This window comes from Drosophila arizonae, chromosome 4, assembly GCF_054131065.1.
Source record: "Drosophila arizonae isolate 15081-1271.41 chromosome 4, UAZ_ARI_1.0, whole genome shotgun sequence".
NCBI lineage: Eukaryota > Metazoa > Arthropoda > Insecta > Diptera > Drosophilidae > Drosophila > Drosophila arizonae.
The window spans coordinates 1,925,899-1,945,679 of NC_142924.1; the positions used below are offsets into that span (position 1 = coordinate 1,925,899).

The 19,781-nt window shown below is 42.5% G+C and overlaps 2 protein-coding genes across 2 annotated transcripts in view; both read left to right on the top strand.

Moving 5' to 3' along the window:
• Positions 1 to 72: 72 nt before the first annotated feature.
• Positions 73 to 1,099, top strand: Sems (Seminase). Its single transcript, XM_018008988.2, has 2 exons — positions 73 to 728; positions 798 to 1,099. Exons 1-2 carry the CDS (start codon positions 95 to 97, stop codon positions 1,028 to 1,030), a joined length of 867 nt encoding a protein of 288 aa, XP_017864477.1. The 5' UTR covers positions 73 to 94; the 3' UTR covers positions 1,031 to 1,099.
• A 6,597-nt stretch (positions 1,100 to 7,696) lies between these two features.
• The window catches only part of fng (Fringe glycosyltransferase), a 31,789-nt gene continuing 19,704 nt past the window's right edge, over positions 7,697 to 19,781 (top strand). The window contains exons 1-2 of the mRNA XM_018008719.2: positions 7,697 to 8,110; positions 14,762 to 15,199. Of these exons, the coding sequence (XP_017864208.1) occupies positions 7,979 to 8,110; positions 14,762 to 15,199 (570 nt within the window). The 5' untranslated portion in view covers positions 7,697 to 7,978. The remainder of the gene's footprint in view (positions 8,111 to 14,761; positions 15,200 to 19,781) is intronic.

Consider the following 19,781-nt stretch of genomic DNA (forward strand, 5'->3'; position numbering starts at 1 on the left):
GGTTCGGGGTGGTCATTCGATACAGTTTATGTAAGAATAACATATCCATCTATCTAAAAAGTCTTTCGTGAACTTAGTTTATTAGTTACTTTCAATGCGGGTGGTATTCGTGATATACTTTACACTAATTCAACTTGGCCTGAGTCCTGAGTGTGAGGTTCGGGCTGATGCTCCGCCTCAGACCGAGGTTCAGGTCAAGCCTGAGGAATTTTCAAATTTGAGAAATCTTGTGATGCCACCTGCAGTACAGCGTGTAATCGGTGGCGAAGTAACAACGGTTGAAAAAGTCGGTGGATTTATTGTTTCGCTGCATTATGAAGGCAGCTTTGTGTGTGGGGGCTCTCTAGTGAGGGAGCGTATTGTTCTGAGCGCTGCTCATTGTTTTCTTGGTCGCACCAAGACGTCACTGTGGGTTGTCAAGGGTGGCGTCTCTAATCTAAACGACGATGGTCCCACAATTGACGTGAAAGACTATGTAATACCCTCTGCTTTTGATCAGTTCAGAATGAATATGGATGTGGCTGTGTTGCTTCTAGCCGCACCGTTGGTGGGCAAAAATATTAAAAAAATCGAACTGTGCAAAACTAAATTGTTACCGAGTATGGTTCTCACTGTCTCCGGTTGGGGTCTAACTGATCCTGATGGCACCCATGCGCAGCAAACCTTAAGATCTGTTAGTGTGCCCGTTATCAAGAAGAAGAAGTGCAAGCAAGTCTACCAGCCCTCTAGTGAGTTCAGCTCCCAGCAATTACCTTATTTGATTTAGCTTATCTTAATTTCCACCTCGCAATTTGCAGTTGAGATAACCAATAGCATGTTTTGTGCCAGCCTTTTGGGAAAGAAGGACGCGTGCACCTTCGATTCGGGCGGTCCGTTTGTCTACAAGGATGCCTCAGGACATAAACAGCTTTGTGGCATTGTCTCCTTTGGCATTGGCTGTGCTAGCGCAAAATATCCGGGCGTCTACACCGACGTTAACTATGTCAAGCCATTCATTTTGAATACCATTCAAAATTTCGGAGGAGAATGAATGCTTTTATTAAAGTGGCATACGAAACATTATTAAATTCAAATCAATTACTACTGAACGAAAAGGTCATTGAAGGAGTACTTATATTTGTTGTATAACGGATATGATATGATATAGATCTAATAGCATAATTTGATCAAACTTTCTCATTCAACTTTATTTAGTTACTCCCGACTTCAGCTTCTTGCATCGCAAGCACGCAATGAAATACGATTTTTTTCCTGCCTAATTGTTGTCATTATTTGCATCTTGGATGAAAGTTTCGCGCCCCACTTTGGGGCATTGCGTGTTCAGGCGGTGGCAGCGACAGCGACAGCGGCAGCGGCAGCTCCTTGCTGATCATTGACTTTGATTCCAATAATTGATTGCAAGGAGTCCTGGCTCCGTTGCCTGGCAGCCCGAAGGCACAATTTTAGAAGCGATATTCGCACAACGAACTTTTACCCAAGTCTCTGTCTTAAAAACCAGCAAAAAATGTAAATTAGCTGACCAAAGTCAAAGTTTGAGAGAGAGAGAGAGTGAGAGAGAGGAAGGGAGAGGAGGTTGTATCAAAATTTATTGTTGCATGACTGACGGCCTTTCGTCTTCATTCGAATTAGTTTAATAATACAATTAATTGTTATTTATAGCTTCCTCTCAGACGCGCTCTATAGTCGAGGATAAACAAAATCAAAGACCTCTTAAATGATTGTTTACGGCACGCAACACAAGATTTGGAGCAACTTCTAACAAATACTTGGACAAAACGATGGGAGTAGGAATGTGGTGAAACTAAAGAAGTTGCTGAAATTGGCCCAAACAAGTCGATTTAAAGTAATTTAAAGTAGCGGGATTTTGTTTTTTATTAACTATATAGCAAAGATTGTTATTTAATATATATAGTTATAGTTTCCATTACTTGCATTCTTAAGACAAACTATAGCTACTCCAGCTGTGCCCAGTTCTCTGCAATATTTCCCTATATTCAAAGCTTTGCCTGGCATCTGGGATGCATACCCGTTTATAGGATGCTTGGCTAGCCAAATTCCTGACATGTTTAAAGCCCTCAAGTATCAGCTGCTCAACGGGATGTCGACTAACAACCACAGAAACATATCTATATATACTAATATATATATATTTATATATAAACATGTATGTACATGTATGTTCATATATAGACGACACTTTGCGGTCTGCGTGTCTGACAGGTTGTCCCCGGTTGGGTTTTCCTCTTTCCTGGCTGCGTTCGAGTTGGCATTAAGTTTATTTATCTGCTTTTAAATGGCATGCATACGCTTGCAATATAACTCCCAATGTCATGTAATGTGCACCAGAAACAAAGGCAACATAATGTAGCTAGCTGGCCCCTCCGTCGCGGCGCTGGAGTCGTAACCACAGATAGTACGACTACCATTTACTAGTCTCATAAATTTATGGCACATTGTGAGCCAGTCGGGCTGAGAGTCTTCCTGGCTCCCAGCGGAGACGACTGTAGGATTTCGGTAGTCGGCAAGTCGGTAACATAACATGCAAGCTGGCACCTACGGTGCAGCGAGCCTCAATCTCCAAAGATTTACACATGCCTCCTCTTTGAAGCTCGCAAAAAGAAAAATATAAATAAAATATTGAACAGAGATAGCGATAGGCATAGAGTGAAAGAGAGGGGCAGAGCTGACACGCTGTGTGTGGACGATGCATATAACCAGACAATCAGACATATCGAATCGCATCTACTATGCGGCGTTAGTTAGACTCTTCAAGAGCCAGCTTCGCTTTGTTAATTAATGAAACACATAATCAAACAGCGGGCTATAAAGATGAAAAGAGAGAAGCTAGAGAGAGTGAGAGAGAGAGGGAGAGAGTGTGTGTTTGCCTACAACAAACTGGTTCGCTGCGCAGTTTCTAAAGAAATGCTCAAATACTTACATGCAGTGCGCAGGTAAGAGCATTAGAAATGCAATAGATGAGCAATGGACGACTAGAAGATGCTACGTAGTCGATTGAAGGAATGTGAGTAAAGGCAGACAAGTTCTATGGTAAATTATATGGTATAATGATATACTGTTGTGAGACATGGCAAGCGTTTTATTTAACTATAGATATACATATATCACTCATATGAATGCTTATATTAAAAATGAAGAAACTTATGTAAATGGAAGGGTAGAAAAATGTATGATCAGTTCGTACTATATAGGAGTTTTTCTGAGAGGAGCAATGGATCTATCGTCATACAAATCATTGCATGCAGAATGTAAAAGGAGTTTAGTATGATACGATACAGTATATTTAGTATCATATCATTTTCATATATATTTATATATTCATATAGATGATGATGACGTAAACAGCTGAGTTAGTTTATAGTTCTATGTATTTTAATTTGTTTTGTGCACTGGAATTTTCATTATATATATCATATACCGCCATCTGTTACAAACACAAACTAAAAACCATTTTATTCCCATCTCAATGACATGCGTGTATAGGGTATACAAAACACATCTTGAAGAGTTGTCAAACACTTGATCAATAGCGGCAAAGCCTGTGTGCTGCTGTTGTTGTTGTTGCTGTGTATCTCACAGATAGATTTTATTGTGCAGCGCCGAAGTGTTTGCACAACTTAAAAGCCAATAAAATTTGTTGTTAATTGCTTTGGTAAATTGAAAAAATTAGGTTTATTTTTGTATTTTTTGGGAAATAGCCGAACAGAGAAGGGAAAGAATTGTGCGTAGTTTGTAGTCCAGTATTTGGCCAACAAATTAGCTAGCCACATTTAATGACCTTTCAAAAGCCGCTGACAAACCAAGACAAAAAAGACGAGAGAAACCCAGAAACTAGACAAATCGAAACTTAAAATTAATCCGCTTAAATGTAATTTAAGTTAGGCAGACTATAAGCCCCAATAAGAGTTATAGAGGGAGTACGAGCGAGAGAGCGAGAGAGAGAGAGAGAGAGAGAGAGAGAGAGAGAGAGGGATGGGTAGAGACCTAAAAATCGTTTAATTAAAGTTCAACAAAAGTTGAAAAGCGATTTCATGCCGCGTTGAATCAACAAATTGTAAACTCTACCAAAGCGCCAAAGCGAGCAGGGGAAGAGTGCCTAGGGTGGGGGCAGAAGGCCGGTGGAGGGGGCTATTCCATTATTTGTACTTATTTAAGTGCTTGATCATGCTGATATCATCACCTGGCAGCATTTCTTTGTGCCTGAGAGTTGCCTTCAATGCAATTAGCCTCCGCGAACGCCAGGTGGTCTCCTCTGCTACGTCTTTTTCATGCTCAAATCGAACAAAAATCTCAAATCGAAAAACTGTTACAAAAATAAGACGGTGAAACGAGATTCATATATGGGAGCAGCATCAAAACAGCAAAAGTATTGTTCGAGTCGAACTAAGAATGCGCTTCAAACGCAGTAGAGGCGATAGTAAAAAAAAAAACACCTTGTAATGCAGATTAGTAATTAATTGCATTTGCTTCGTTTCTCTTTTCGCTTTTCATTTATACATCTCAAAAATTGCAGTTAAATGCAAGTTCTACTGCTTTTCTATACGATTCTCTAGGGCTTCCCAATGCCCAAATTCAGATTAGATTAAGGATTAAGGATTATTTACTTTTTTATGTGAATCTCTAATAGAAATCTTAGGTTAGTATTGCTTGAGTTTATCTCTTCTGCTACTTTCAGAGATTTTCAAGACTTTTAAAACATACGAGCCTTCTACATATGCTCAATAGCTCCTAATATTCCCAGTGATTCTGAATGTATGAATCAATAATACCATTTAAATATCCTGAAGCACCTCAAAACAACTCTCGCAAATCGATATGCTCCCTGTGTAGCGCACCGTGCGTCGTGTTGACAGTTATTGATCGATGTTATCGATGGGAATACAATGTTGAAATTAATTTTGATTGCGCCTCCAATGCAGGCCCTCGATAAACTTGTACCGGCAATTGACTGAAACACGTGTAATTTACGTACATTTGAGACTTTAAGAGTCTGCCTAATGGCCAGTGGGCGACGTGCTGCATACGTTAAACAGGCCTTGCCCCAGTCGCTGTCTTTCCCATCAGCTGGAGTTGAGACTGGGGCCGAGGCTGAAACTGTGGCACAGTTCAATTGTTCCACTAAATATCTTGACACTGACTAATTCGGCGGCCATTAATCTCACGGCTGCTTAGTGTCAGTGGCCATCAATATGCGCATCAAATATGGAAAAGGAAACACGTTCCGCTCCGGTAGATCAAACTGATGAATGTGACTCTGGCCGAGTTGTGTGGCACGCTTGGGGGTTGCCCATACGAATCAGACGGGTTGCTTAGTCAGGCAGTCGGTATGTCTGTCAGAGAAGCAGTGAAACTCGCTGCTTGAAGCTGTGTCTGCCCTTCCCTTCTTTGCGATTCTCAAGCATCTATACTAGTTACTCCATAGTTTGCCAGTCAATCAATCAGGATTTGCAGTCAATCAGACCGCAGCCCCAGCTGCTCTCCAGTCAGTCCGTTAGACAGGCACTCAAAAAATATGTCTGGCAACAATTGCTTGCCACAAGCCAGGCCAGCTTGCCGCATTTCGTGCTGTTGCATGACTACCGGGCATCATTTTTGCCTATGCACAGCGAAAACTGAGGCAACCCAAAGAAAGAAATGAACACGTCGAATGCTTTGGCGCACGCGCACAGTCGTTGACTCGCTGGTCCCCTCGCCCCATGGCCCCGCTGCGACTGCCACCCACTCGCTGTGGCTGCCCCAGGGCGAACGTTTTCGATTAAGCAGCCAGCTGCAGCGTGTGCCAGTCGAGCGTCGCAGCGCCAACTGAAGTGCAACGCAAAGCTGAAAACTGGCAACCAGATCAGCTAGGAGAAAATAACAGAGCAGCCAGACGTTGGCAAAGGGCAGGAGCAGGGGCAGGGGCTGGAGATCAACCAACGCCTTCGGTTTACATTTTACAATCCTAACAAGGTTCAGGCCAGCGCGATAAAACGCGGCTATGCCTTGGCCAGGAGGACTAGGAACTGCAATCCACTCCACTCTACTCCACTCTACTCCACTCAGTTCAACGTCGAGGCAGTGGCACATGCCCTCCCAACCACAGCAGCTATGCAAACATACACACACACACACACTCATAGAAAGACCGCAGATACACACAAACATTGCTCAAGTTGCGCTGTTAGTCACTAGGTAAATGACGACTGCAAGATATCCTATAATTAGCCGTTAGGTGTTCTCCAGTACAGATTTGCTTAGTTTTCATCTTCTTCTTCTACTTATAAACATTGTCCCACATCAACAGAGGCAGCCACACCTTCAAATTGAGCATGCCTTTTATTTATATTTACCGATATGTTATTGAATGTATATAAGGACTTTACGGATAAGAGAAGCTATCTATAACATATAACAATTCATTCTAAATAGAGAGAAAAATATTTATATGAATACTGATTCGCATTTACTACACTAGCATACCGTGCTACCCCTTCAATATTTCTACTTGCACAGGGTATTAAAAATTGCACATTAAAAATGAAGCATGCGGAGCAACGAGCCTGGTTAACACAGGCATTGGGGAGAGTGAGCGAGCGGTCGGACGATGGTAGACGATGTCTTTTTTTCTCCAGTTGGCAGAACAAGGTTAGCCGCAGGGCCAGGGGCAGCACGAGAGATGGAGAAGGCTGGGCAGAGGGGCGAGGCAGCGGAGCAGCGCGGCTTGCGCCTCTTTAAATGCAATTCAGGCGAAAGGCGCACAAAAGGACAGCGAACAAGATGCCGAGTTGCTGATTGTGCGAGCAGCGCAGTCAGCGTCAGCGTTGGCAGCAAGAGCCGCAAGAGCTTTTGTCGCCGCCACAAACATGGAATATGACAGCCAAAGCAGAGAGACTAGAGAGAGGCAGAGAAGGAGCCATGCAAAGCATTGTCAAGTGAAGAAAAGCGACAAAAACGGTACGAACGAAGTTTGCATGGCTGCAAGTGTGTGTGTGTGTGTGGGCAGTGAGTGCGACTGCGTCGGCGACGGCGACTGCAACAGCGACAGAGACCCAAAACAATGGCGACAATAAAAATGCGATCGCACAACATGCGACGCAGATAAAAGAACGCAAAGTGACAACGAACAACTTTTAATGGAATTGTCGTCGGCTGCAGCGACTGAGGGGACGACCGAGGGCACGAGAGAGTCGGCAAAAATAGATATGCTCCGCGTCGCTGTTGTTTATAGCTGCAAGTCGCGTGCAAGGACGTGCCAAGCAGGATAACATACGCCGCAAGAGAGATAGGCAGAGGCAGAGGCAGGCGCAGAGGCAGACGCAGAGACAGACGCAGAGACAGCGGCAGAGAGAGAGAGAGAGAGTGCAGCAGCGCTAACGCCCACGAGCTGAGCACGTCGAGTTACACTCGACGATCATCGCCTTCGGCAGCTACTGTGGCACATGCCGAGGCGGAACTAACCAGTCAACGAACGACCGGCCGAAAGAACGCCGCTCTCTCGTTTTCGTGCTCCCATTGGAAAACTGTGAGCGCTCGCTGTATTGCTCCATCTCTGTTGCACAACAGCATGAGCACAGCGCTTCCAATTGGATCAAATCACGCTCTTTCTCTCTCGCTCTCTATCACTCAATCGTGCTCAGCGCTCAGAGTGGTCTTGCAGGTTTTGCTGCGTTTGTTTTGTTTACGCTGTTCGCTGGAAAGCCAAGCCGAGCGCAGTACATCAGTTGCCCAGCAAACTCGCCCCAAGCAAGACGTACGCGCGCGTGTGGCTTGCATAATACGTGAGTTTTACGTGAAATACGCAAACGTTACAAAAATTTCACAAGTGCAGAATAAAACCTAGCTGGTTTCTCTAATTAAAATAAACTCGATAGAAATATAATAAAATTAAATAAACTCGAGTGCAGTGTTTACGGTTAACGAATTGCTTATCGTTTATTCGATTCGATCGCATGATCGATGTTCGCGTAGAGGACGCTAGCATATGATGAGCCTGACTGTTGTCTCGCTGCCGCAACGTTACAAACGAATCCTGCAAGCGATGACACTCGCCGTTGCCGTCGTCTATATGACACTGCTGCTCTATCAGAGCGCCTACGGATATCCGGGCCTGCAAGTGAGTTGTGCCACAGCGAGATCATTGCGTGGGTGCTGCTGTTGCAGTGACACACACACGCACGCACATACACATCCGCCCACATACACACACGTACACAAAAGGGAGCTCGTAAATTGTTGTCTTTGCCCATAAACCCCCCTTCTGCCAGCCCATCCCGGGTTCGCATTTGCATGTCTCCTTACCGCCGGCTCCATCGTCAGACTCCTCTACTCTCTCTCTCTCTCTCTCTCTCTCACCCTCGCTCTCTGTCCCGTTTCGTGCACTTTCATAAATCAACGCCGGCGACGTTTGCAGCTGCGCATGCGCTCCTCTCCCACTTCAGCCTGCTAGCCAAGTCATCTTCGGCTCCGCTCTTCGCTCTGCTCTTAAACCTTTTTTGCGCCCTTGCCAATATCCTCTGCTTCTTTTTCTTCTTCAGCTGCTGCGTTGCCTTTGCCTTGCATATAAAACAGTTTTTTTTTCGGCGTTGCGTTTTTTTATTCGCCGTCGGCAACGCGTCGCCAAAGCTTTCAGTGCAAGCCACCCCCCACCCCTCTTCCTCTATCTTTTCCTTGCATTTCTGATTTCTGACTCAGTTTTTATTGTTTTCTTTTCGCTTTTGTTTTTGTTTTTATTTCTGCTGCAGTTTTGCATAAATTTCTGTGTAATAAAATATTCTGCGCTAATATTACAAAAGTTCTACGTCTTGGCTGCAATTCCCTCTGATCCAACTAGAATCGGCTTCCACTGGACTAGCCTATTTATAAACATAAATATATACATATATATGTGTGTGTGCGCATATATAATGTTGTTTTTGTTGTTATAAGAAACCGATTTCTTAAGCTGGAAGAGCAGAGAGATATCGCTACCCATTTACGATTCCTACAATCTATGTTTGAGAATGCTCAAGCTTGTTATCTATATCTATATTACATATATATGGATAGAAATGTATTTTTATGAAGCAAAAACTATTCTATTATAGCACTATAGTCAGAGAAAATTATCTATTTATTTTTAAATATGAATATCGAGCATTTCTTTCAAAAATATTTCGTTTGTATTATAATTGTTCAAACTTACCGAAATAGGATCGTTTTCCTGTTTTATTGTATCTTTTCGTTCTTCTTTTATTTCTTCTCTAAAACTAAAATCTGATGTGTTTATGCAAGTGTTGTCGCAATATCTGTAAATACATTAAAAGTGTTTTTAGATTTTAGTTATAGTCTATTTAATGCTAATAAGAATTAATAATAGATTTATAGATGATATTTTATAAAAAAAAGCTTGGTAGAATTATTATTGTGGCAATATATTTTTTATACAATTTCAACCTCTGATCATTAGGTGAATCAAGGTGAATCGCTAAATTCATTGCCATTATTTGCAATTTTAAGAGCTTAAAGTACTAATATGAATATATCTAAGAATTTCAAAATTTTGTCTAAGTGAACCCATTTTATGTATGTGCGCAAATTTTAGACACACTCCATTTTGTTGTCTATTTTTTGCAGTCTGTTTCTACATTTTTTTTTTAAAGCTTTTTTTAGGCCGGAAGTTTGGCCGCTTTTGCCGCTGACTTCATTAGAAATCGCAGCGTGTGCAAATGCACAGAATTATTTATTATTTATATCTATTTCACTTTGCTGTTGTTGCTTCTGTTTCTTCGTCTTCTCTTTCTGCTTCTGCTAAAGTTTAATGGAATTAATTCAATTGCTTGTTGAAGTTTGGCAAATAGTTGAATACAGCTGCTAAGCCAAGTTTAGCTAGATTTTAGTTAGTTCTAAAATGAATTTGCGGCCAGAAATAATTAAAAACTTTTTATGAGTTTCGTTTCCTTTTTCTGCTGTTAGTTGTTATTGTTGCTGTGTTGGCTAACCGGAAAAAGGGGCCGGCAATGTGTGGCATGTAGAATACTTGGAATGTGCTTCATATAGAAGACGAGTCATACTTATATATAAACATATATACATATGTACATACAAATGCTGAATTGGACTTTATTAATGTTGCTGTTGTTTATGCTGTTGTTGTTCTTGTTGTTGCTGTCTTTCAATTGAAGTCGTTGCTCGTTGAGGTCTGTGACTTGTGTCCAGCTTTTGCATTGCTTTGCAAAACTTAATTCTTTTATTTAATTTTTTTCTTTTTTTTTTCGTTTTGCCAAAAGTTGCGCAAGTTTTTTTTTTCAATTTTGTTTTTCATTCTTGGAACTTGGGCTGGGCTTTTCGGCTTGCTGCAGTCCAATCAAAAGCTGAGCATTGTCCACTGTCCAGCCAGCAGTTGACCTCCACTCAGCCAAATGTCGCGTGTTGCTAATGCATAAATCATCACGAATATAAATATATATATATATGCATTTACATATGAATATATATAAATATCCATTGTCGATCGATAAATGAATTTGTTTATGCGAATTTGTTTAAAGTGTGCGCCGTGTGGTTTTTGATTGATTCGTGTGGTGCGCTATGAGCATGTCTAACTAAGCTACAACAACAGCTACAACAACAGCAACAACAACAGCAGCAACAACAACAGCAGCAACAACACCATCAAGCAAATGAACAACAATTGCAACACGTAACAAACACTCATGACTGCTTTGCATGCAAATCAACAGGCAGCAAAACACGCAGAAAAAAGGAAACCAAAAAATGGCTACAACAAAGGCCAAACAAAGTGAAAAGGGTTCTTGACAAGAGAGAGAGTGCACGATTAGCATATACCCTATACATAGCAACTACCAGCTGTAGCATGGACTAAGGCTTGTGCTCTATCTATCTATCATATGGATAACCTCCATAATTATCGAAATTCAGCTGTCTATCGAAAGTCAAACTTGATATTGATAGTTTGGATACACCCAACTAGACTAGACTCTACTGAGTTGCTCAATTCACTTCACACTCTGCGTCCATGAACTGCTGAGCTTGCATTGAACTAGTCTATGAAAATTAATAATATAGTTGCTGTTTTCTTAGTTGAATTCGAATTGTGAACTACAATTTGGTCTGGTTTTTCAAAGGGAATTATGACCACAAGTTCTAATCAATTAAACAGAAAAGACATGTTTAGCTCTATTCACATAATCTAGTCAAATATTTTGGTTGCATACCCTATATATATACCCTTTTGCACTACAACACCTGCAGGGTATATTTGGCAAGGCTCCCAAAGTTTTTTTGATTCCTGTTCTGGCTGCGCAGGTGCCGCTGGCTGACTGCAGCTGCTGCCTCAACTCCATCACTTACTGCAGCTTCTTCTCTTCTGTATCTGCTTCCTACTTCTTCGCCCGCTGCTCCAGCTCTGCTGCTCCCTCTCTCTGGCCCAGCATATCATAATCAGTTGCTCAGTTTTGTGTTGAGCAGCCGAAACGTTGACGACACTAAGCCGGCGAACAAGCGCCTGATAAAAGTTGCCAGCTGAAATGTATCTGTAAGATGCGCAGATACATTGTTGTATCTGCGTATCTTTGTATCTACAGCTGAGCAGCTGAGTAGCTGAGTGGATGCTGCTGCTGGTCTTTGGTGGTCGGGTTTTTACTTAATTGAGTGAGCTGCGCAGCTCCTTTATATGGTCTCTCTCTATCCCTTTCTCCCTCTCTTTGTCTCTCTGCCTGCCTTTGCCTTTTTGTGTGTATCTTATCGTAGATTTGTATCTATCAGTTTAATATTGCTCAAGCAGCAGTTTAATGAAGACTTAAACGCTCAACGCGACCTGCCAGTTCACAGTGCTGTTCATTAATCTAGCGCCCCCTCCCAGTTCTCAACCTTTTTGTGGCCATTGTTATGTGCGTTTTGGCCATTTGTATTATTAATTGACTTGGCAATTGTTTATAAACATATTAATCATGCCCATAATGAAGCATTACACAATCGCACTCGGCCACGATTTGAGTGTGTGTATACGATTTTTGGACAATGACAACAAACGCCAGCGCGACGCGTCTTGTTGCTTGCTCTTTGTGATACCCTGTAGAAGTGGGAGGCAGATGGAAGTAGTTTTGTTTGTTAGATTGTTGTGGCTCCATTGATCCTTATTCACTGTGAAAGCAATTATTTGGTATGGATCGATATATATCGACTTTTGTATGCATCGATAAGTATCGATGTTACTAGCAGTTTTTCCCCATTTTTTTTTATTATTTACCATAGATACCTGTAGATACTTTTGTCATTGTACTTTTATTTTTGCCTAGATTCCTAGATTCATCTTGTATCTTGTTGTTTATTTAGCTTTGCATTGCTATAGATACTTTTGATGTTTTATTTACCCTAGATTACTGTAGAACCTTTTGATCTACATTTATTTTACCATAGATAACTGTAGATACTTTTGATCTAGTATTGTACCATATATACCTGTAGATACTTTTGATCTTGCAGACTCTTTTGATCTTTTATATACCATAGATGTCTGTAGATACTTTTCATCTTCTATCTTTTTGTTTAGTCAGCTTTGCATTGCTGTAGATACTATTGATCTATACTTCAGTCATTCTTTTCTAAAGATACTGCTTTGTCTCATTTACAGGGTAACTGCTAGTCATTGCTCTGCACTTTTGTAAACGCGTGTGTTTCTTTTATATTGTATCTTGTATCTTGTTGTCTTGTGTTTTTTTGCTATTTCGTGTGTGCGCAGGCGTGCTCGACTGTTGGTTTGTCTATGTGCTTAGCTGTGGACACACGTGTCTCCAAGTTTCTCTCTCTGCAATTGCATTTGTCGCTGCTCACGTTCGAGTAATTCACCAGCTGAGCTTGCCCTGCCCTGCCCTGCTCTGCCCTGCCCCTGGCTCGTTTTCTGTTTTGCATATATTAGCTCTAGCTGCAGCTGCTGCTGTTGCTGTTGTTGTTGTTGCTCTTGCAACTGCAACTGGTTCACATTCTAATCTATGCAAGGCTACCCTGCCTTGCTTAACTTGTTGTTGTTGACTCAATTGCTTTTTAGCCGGATTTGCACTTAACCTGATTGAAAATTTAGTTGTGTTTCGCTTCGTTTGCCATTCGCTTTCACTGCTTGGGTCACGACTTGGGCCTCAGATAAATTAATTAATATTTTGAGCTCTCCTTTTAATCAGCTTCGTCTGGCCATTTGCAGTTGCCACCTGTCAGCAGCTTCTTTTGACGACTGCGGCTCATTAGGCGGTAGCTGAACAGCCGCGTTTCTTCTCTATCTGGGAGTTTTCTCCCCCATCTACAGCTCGCCCTCGCCTCTCCCTCTCGCTCCATCTCATTCTTGCTTTGCGATCGTTGGCCCATTATATTGAACACCGTTTTTCGATCGTGCCGCAATAAAAATGTATGAGCCAAGTCTTTAGCCCTATCAAGCAGACAATATCGTGTGAAGCAGCAGCAGCAGCAGCAGCAGCAGCAGCAGCAGCAGCAGCAGCAGCAGCAGCGGTAGCAGCAGTTGCTGAAGACCCGTTTACCCTGTAATAAAAAACAAGCGGTTGAGGGGAGGGGGGAACCTAGGCGTCGCTCTGGATGAGGGCTTAAAGTAGAAATGTTTCCATTTTCAGTTTCACAAAAGCCAAGCAAATGAGCATTAACAGAGCTATAACTGTAAGAGCATATATAAACACAAACTGATAGACGACCAGATACTGTAGAAGGCGAGCTATTGATGGAGAGTTTGAAAATGAAATAGATATTGAAATACGATATTAAATTTGTTGTTCGATAGCGATGTGATTTCGATATTTATTGATTTGCATCCACATATCGAAATACCGTTTTCTTTGTTCTCAAAGTTAGATAGCAAGATAGCGAACGTCTCTTAGTGTAGCTTTAGCAATTTACAGGGTATACACAGCTGTATAACGGAAGTGCCCGCTGCGCCCTGTTGATTTGCATAGCGGAAAAGTTTGACCAAATTAACACTTGGCAAGTGACAACAAGCTTCTCCTTCTCAGCCTTTTCTCTGTTCATTCGTCAACTTTCCCCTCTCGGCCTGATCTCTTAGACCCCACTCGGTCAATGCTTGAAATGCCCTTTTATCAGCTCACTTCAATCAAAACTTGAATCAGATTCCAGATTTTCCAATTTTCAAGCGCTCACAGTCTAGATAAAAGAGTTGAATAAAAAGACAGGGAGGGAGAGGGAGAGTAAAAGAGGAAGAGAGCTGAAGCAAACTCTGCTTTTAAAAGCAATTGAAGAATTGCCGCACAACAAAAGCAAATGAACCTGTTATCAGTCGAAATTAATCAAACCAAGAGCTAGAGCTCTCGGCTACAAGAGGTGCGCGGCAGGTGCAAGGGGGGAAGGGGGGTCAGCCAAATGAAGCTCAAGCTTCAATCTTGCAGCTGATCTTTGTTTGGCTGCTGCTGCTGCGGCTGCGACTGCTGCTGCTGTTGTTGTTTGCTCTTACTCAGCATTTATGGCGCTGTGATTGTTGTTGTTGTTTGTTCTGTCTCTCTGTCTCACTGTCTCACTGTCTCACTGTCTCGCTGTCTGCTGCCCCTCATTTGTTTGCCATTGTTGTTTGCGATTGAAGTTCGCCTTTTGTTTGCCAGGTGAAAATGCCTGTCGGCAATAGCAGCGCTTCATAAACATATACACACACACATACACACATATATATATATATTTGTTCTTCTTCTTTTACATTGAACCCACACTAAAACTTCCCTCTTTCCCACTCTCTCTCTCTCTCTTTCTCATCCCACAGCTGCCGCAGTCGCAGTCGCAGCTGGATGGCAATGAACCTGCCACAACGACCACACAGCAGCAGCAGCTGCTGCCACAACAACAACAACAACAACACCAACACGCGCTGCCCCGCTCGCTGCCACCCACACACTCGGCCTCTTCGCTGGCCACGCCCATCACGCCCTCGCTGATCATACGCAAGGACATACACAGCTTCAACTTCAGCGACATCGAGGTCAGCGAACGACCCACAGCAACGCTGCTCACGGAGCTGGCGCGGCGCAGTCGCAATGGCGAGCTGTTGCACGATCTGTCGCAACGTGCGGTAACCGCCACGCCCCAGCCGCCCACCACGGAACTGGATGACATTTTCATCAGCGTCAAGACAACGAAGAACTATCACGATACGCGACTGGCGCTGATCATCAAGACCTGGTTCCAATTGGCGCGCGATCAGGTGAGTTCAGGCCAAACAACGACAAACAGCTCGCCTCAGATACCCAGCAATTAGCCATTAGATAAAGTCCAGGTCGATTAGTTCAAGCAATTTGCCAGGCCAGGCGACAATTGCCCAACTGCAAGCAAAAGGCTCAGGCTAAAGGTTACGTTTCGATTGAGATCTGCCAAAAAACTGAAAAGCTGAATGCAAATAAAAGCCAGTTAATTTCCTGTCTCTCTCTCTCTTTCTCACTCGCACTCGCTCCCTCGCTTCTGGCTTTTTATAGCCGCGATTTTTAGCTGGGGCTTGGCTTATTTGCATAATGAGTTTTTAAGCTGTTTGAATTGAATTCGTTTGGCGATTTATGATTTTGTGGCCGCCGCTTAATTGGCCATAAAAATGTCTTCATAAGCCAAAATATGCGAGTAAAGAAAAAAGCTGACAAAAACTTGCGAATATACGAGCTTAACTAAATAATGTTCATGATTATAATGAGCTCTAATACCCTCTAGTGTGTGGAGTGTGTGTGAAAGGGTAGACGAGAATTGTTTAACGTTTTCTCTGAAAGGTACTTAAAAGCTTTTGGATGTATTGTAAATATAGGAAAGCTGCTTAAATTCAATAGCTGAAGTGATTTAAGTAGGTTTTTGAGCTACCTAAACCAGAGATACCCTCTAGTGTGAGGAATGTGCCGAAAGGGTAGGCCAGTCAAAGGCAGCTGGAAGCAATGCATGTGAGAAGGTCTTGAAATACTCTATACAGAAAGCCTATGAAGTTTGTTTGAAAGGGTAGACAAGGACTGAAGTTTATGTAATAGAATCTGTTAAGCCAATAGAAAATCTTGTTAAAAAATCTATTTATAGTTAGTTTGCATAAGTTTTCTTTCATCCAGCCTCAAGGAACTCAAAGACTAGTCAAGCTAGAGCTACCAAATTGGGATTGATAGAGGAACTTGAAATGTACATATATGCTATATACCTATGTGTAGATATATAGACATGCGTATATACATATACATGTATCTATGCAAATGCCTGCTTGTATTTTCTATGTTTTATTTGTCATTGCGTCTCGTCGCCTTTCGACAGTTTTTGTTGATGCCAACTTATGCAAAATCACGCGTCACAAATGTGTTTTGTTATTGTTTACAGGGAATTGCAGGCAAGCAAAATAAAAAATAAAAGAAAAAACCACATAAATAAATAAGCAACACACATGTGCCTAAGTGTGTGTGTGTGTGTCTTTTAACTATTCAAAATTGTTGAAATGCCCGACAGGCACGTTTCAGGCTTTTGGCTGCAATGGCTTGCAGCGTGCAATGCGCTTTATTTTGATTGCAGACGAAGAGTATGAGAGAGGTGGATGAGAGAGAGGTGGATGAGAAGGAGGTGGTGAGGTAGAGATGGGAGAGGGAAGAGGAAAGGGGCTCCTTTTAAGTGCCTAGACAATTGCAGCTGCCATATCGAGTTGTAGTTTTCACACTATTAAAGGAGAGCTGCACTGAACAGGTCAGCAGCAGCAGCAGCAGCAGCAACTGTTGCCAGCGACAACAACAAACGACAACAACAACAACAACACTCTAACTGACATGCAACAATTGGCTTGCAAGTTTGATTTGCTTCAAGTGGCAGTGGCAGCGGCTGCTGCTGCTGCAGGCAGCCAATTATTTTGATGCGACCAACAGCAATATGGAGCAGGCAGCTACAACAACAACAACAACATCGAGAAAATGCGTTCAATTTGATTGGTTTGTGCTGCATTTGAAACTATTTGTGTTGCAGCCCCATGTTGCTGCCTCTGTTGCACATTAGAGACGCCTGTTTAATGTGCCTCTCTCTCTCTCTCTGCTGTGCTGCTGTCCATAGTCCAGTCCACCCCACTCCACTCCGCTCTCCTGCCATAAAAGGCCAATGGCAACAGCAACAAGTCTTCAGCTCTTAACTTGCCTGTATTGGTCAGTCTGGCTCGGACAGCAGCGGCTATGCTGAGTGTGTGCTAGTACAATGTGTTACAAAAATTACAGGGTATGCTTGGGTTTTATGTTAATAATTTGCTTAATTAGCTATCACTATAATATCATATTGATAGAGGGGAACCATAACTGCAACATCTAGATATATGATATAGATATATGATATAGGGGATATATGATATAGGGGAGAGACATGACTCTACTAAGTACTATGCGACATCTTATTAACAGATTGGTTAGGAAGCTTGTTGAAGTAATTCTAAAAAACTAATATTTCATAGATACAACAGCAGAAGAGATAAATGCTATAGAATTTTAATACTATATAACTAATAACGTTAAAGAGGATTTTCTCCTTCCCCTCCTGCTCTTCCTCTTCCTTTATGACTATTAAAAGGTTCCAGTCAAGAGTTTTACTAACTTCACTCAGGGAATTTCACAGTCATAGCGCTCTATTAGCTCGCATGTAGCTTCAACTCTACGATCTATTTGGCTCACTTTTGTTCGACCCGCCATACAAATCAAATATACAATATATATAAATCGAAATCGTGTTTATGGTCAAACACAATTTTCATGCTGGCTGCTGCTGCGAGAGAAACTGCTCTCAAGTGGCATTCAAATTATTCATGCAACAAACAAATGAGCATAAATTACTGACAGTTGCTGCCGTGCTGCAGCGATTCGACTTTGATTGAACGATTTTCACCAAATATGCAAAGCCACGAAAATTCGCAAAGGCTACCGTGTTCATATCTCTCTCTCGCTCTCACTCCGTCTCTGTCTGTCTGCATGCCTAATACTCTCGGTTGGCAGTTGTCTGGCAGGTTTGTCAGCCTGTCTGGCAGTTCGCTTAGTTAGCATCTGATTTGCTTTTCGTCCGCGCTGCATGCAACACAACAAACGCATGTCAAATGTCGCTGACTGTATGCAGATAAATCGCAGACACAGTTTGACAGCCAGTTTTGCGAGTGGGTGGGTTTTCGCTCTTGCCGGCCTGCCTAGCCTAGCTGGGCTCCTCTTTCTTTGTCTTCTCGGCTATTTAGTTTTGCTTTAATGATGCTCTGTGTGGCTCTTATTGAGCGTTTGTCAGTGGCAGCAGCGGCAGCAACAACAACAACAACAACATTTGCTCAAATGTCTTCCCGGAAAAAAACATTTGCTCGCTGTTGTAACAAGTCTTTATTTAGCTGTGTGTGTGCGTATGTGTGCAGCTGTGTGTGTGAGTCTGTGTGGCGGCTCACATTTTATTTTATTAGCCACAAGAAGCAACTGTCGTTAAATTTTTAACTGGACAACCGACTACGGCGGCGGCGGCGGCTGCTGCTGCTGTTGCTCACATGCCCCCAACCCTTGTCTCTTACACTCTGTTAATACAGCAGGGTATATTGGTTTTGTAAAAATCCTTAAGCTCATTTGTGCTCATAAAGTTATGAAATATCTTTGAATTTCTGTCTATTTATAAAGCTATTTCTCCTGTCGTTCCACCCTTTACGCATTCTTTTCTTTTACACCACAGTTTGAGAGTCGTATGCTTAAAAATGCTTTCACGACTACAAAATATAATAACTAACAGTTAAATAACTAGACTTTGACAGCTTGACAGCTCTATCCTTTTTCAATCTAAACACATTTTTTCTCCGCTTTTATACAATTCTCATCTTTAGCTAAAACTCTTTTGCTTTCCAGCGTATCTGCTTAGTCGGGTATGCCCCTATTAGCAAAGTTCTTGCACGCTTTTCTTCCACTCTGTCTCGGCCTATTTGCGCTTTGTAGTTGCCATGCGTCACGTTCGCCGCGTTTGGCTGCTTTGGCTGCCTGGTCCCATTTCTCATTAACTTGGCTTAGCCAGCTGCTTATACTTGGTCAGTTGCGCCGACCCAGCCCTCTCCCCCTCTCTGCTCGTTCGTTGGTCAGTTTGTGTCATGTTGACAGGCCTGCAGCTACAACAGCAACCGTGACTTCTGCTGCAGTTGCAGCTTCTTCTTATTCGCCCGACATCAGCCCAAGCTCTAGTTGAAGTGAAGTCCAGTTGTGCTTAAGCTTTGAGCTGTCAGCGGCTCATAAATATGCGCAGAGCAAATGACACTTGTCATATGTTTCGCTCTCTCTATCCATATCTCTCTCTTACACCTTTTATTCTCAGCAAGCTAAAGAGAGAGAGTGAGAGGGCTGCAGAGCTTGGCTCTTTTGCTTGCGGCTCACGCGGCGTATGCGCAATGAGCCGCATGGCAATTAAAGCTCAATTGACAGCACGTCCAAAGTGTGCCGCCAACGCACACACACACACACACCCTCCCTCTACTGCAGCCCGTGCTGTCGCTTTTGATTGGGGATTTTTATTTTGGCGGCCTTTTCAATGCGCTTCAATTTAATTCAATTCGCAATAAATTGAAATATTTTCCTTTGTGTTGTTTATGCGACACAAGCGACACAATTTTATGCTTCTCGTTTTCTCTCTTTTTTTTTGCGAATTTTGCCACGCCCCCAACCGTCGCCCGCATGCAACTTCCTTTTTAATGTGCTCGTTTTAATATATGCCAATTGCTTGAACAGTGCCTGCAAATAAGCAGCGTACGCAATTAGTGCGCCATATGGCAAATTGAATTTAATGACGACAGGAAGAGG

Coding starts and splice junctions, on each gene's coding strand:
- Sems (XM_018008988.2), top strand. CDS start 95: ATGCGGGTGGTATTCGTGATATACTTTACACTAATTCAACTTGGCCTG. Junction 729..797: donor GCAAGTCTACCAGCCCTCTA/GTGAGTTCAGCT, acceptor CGCAATTTGCAG/TTGAGATAACCAATAGCATG.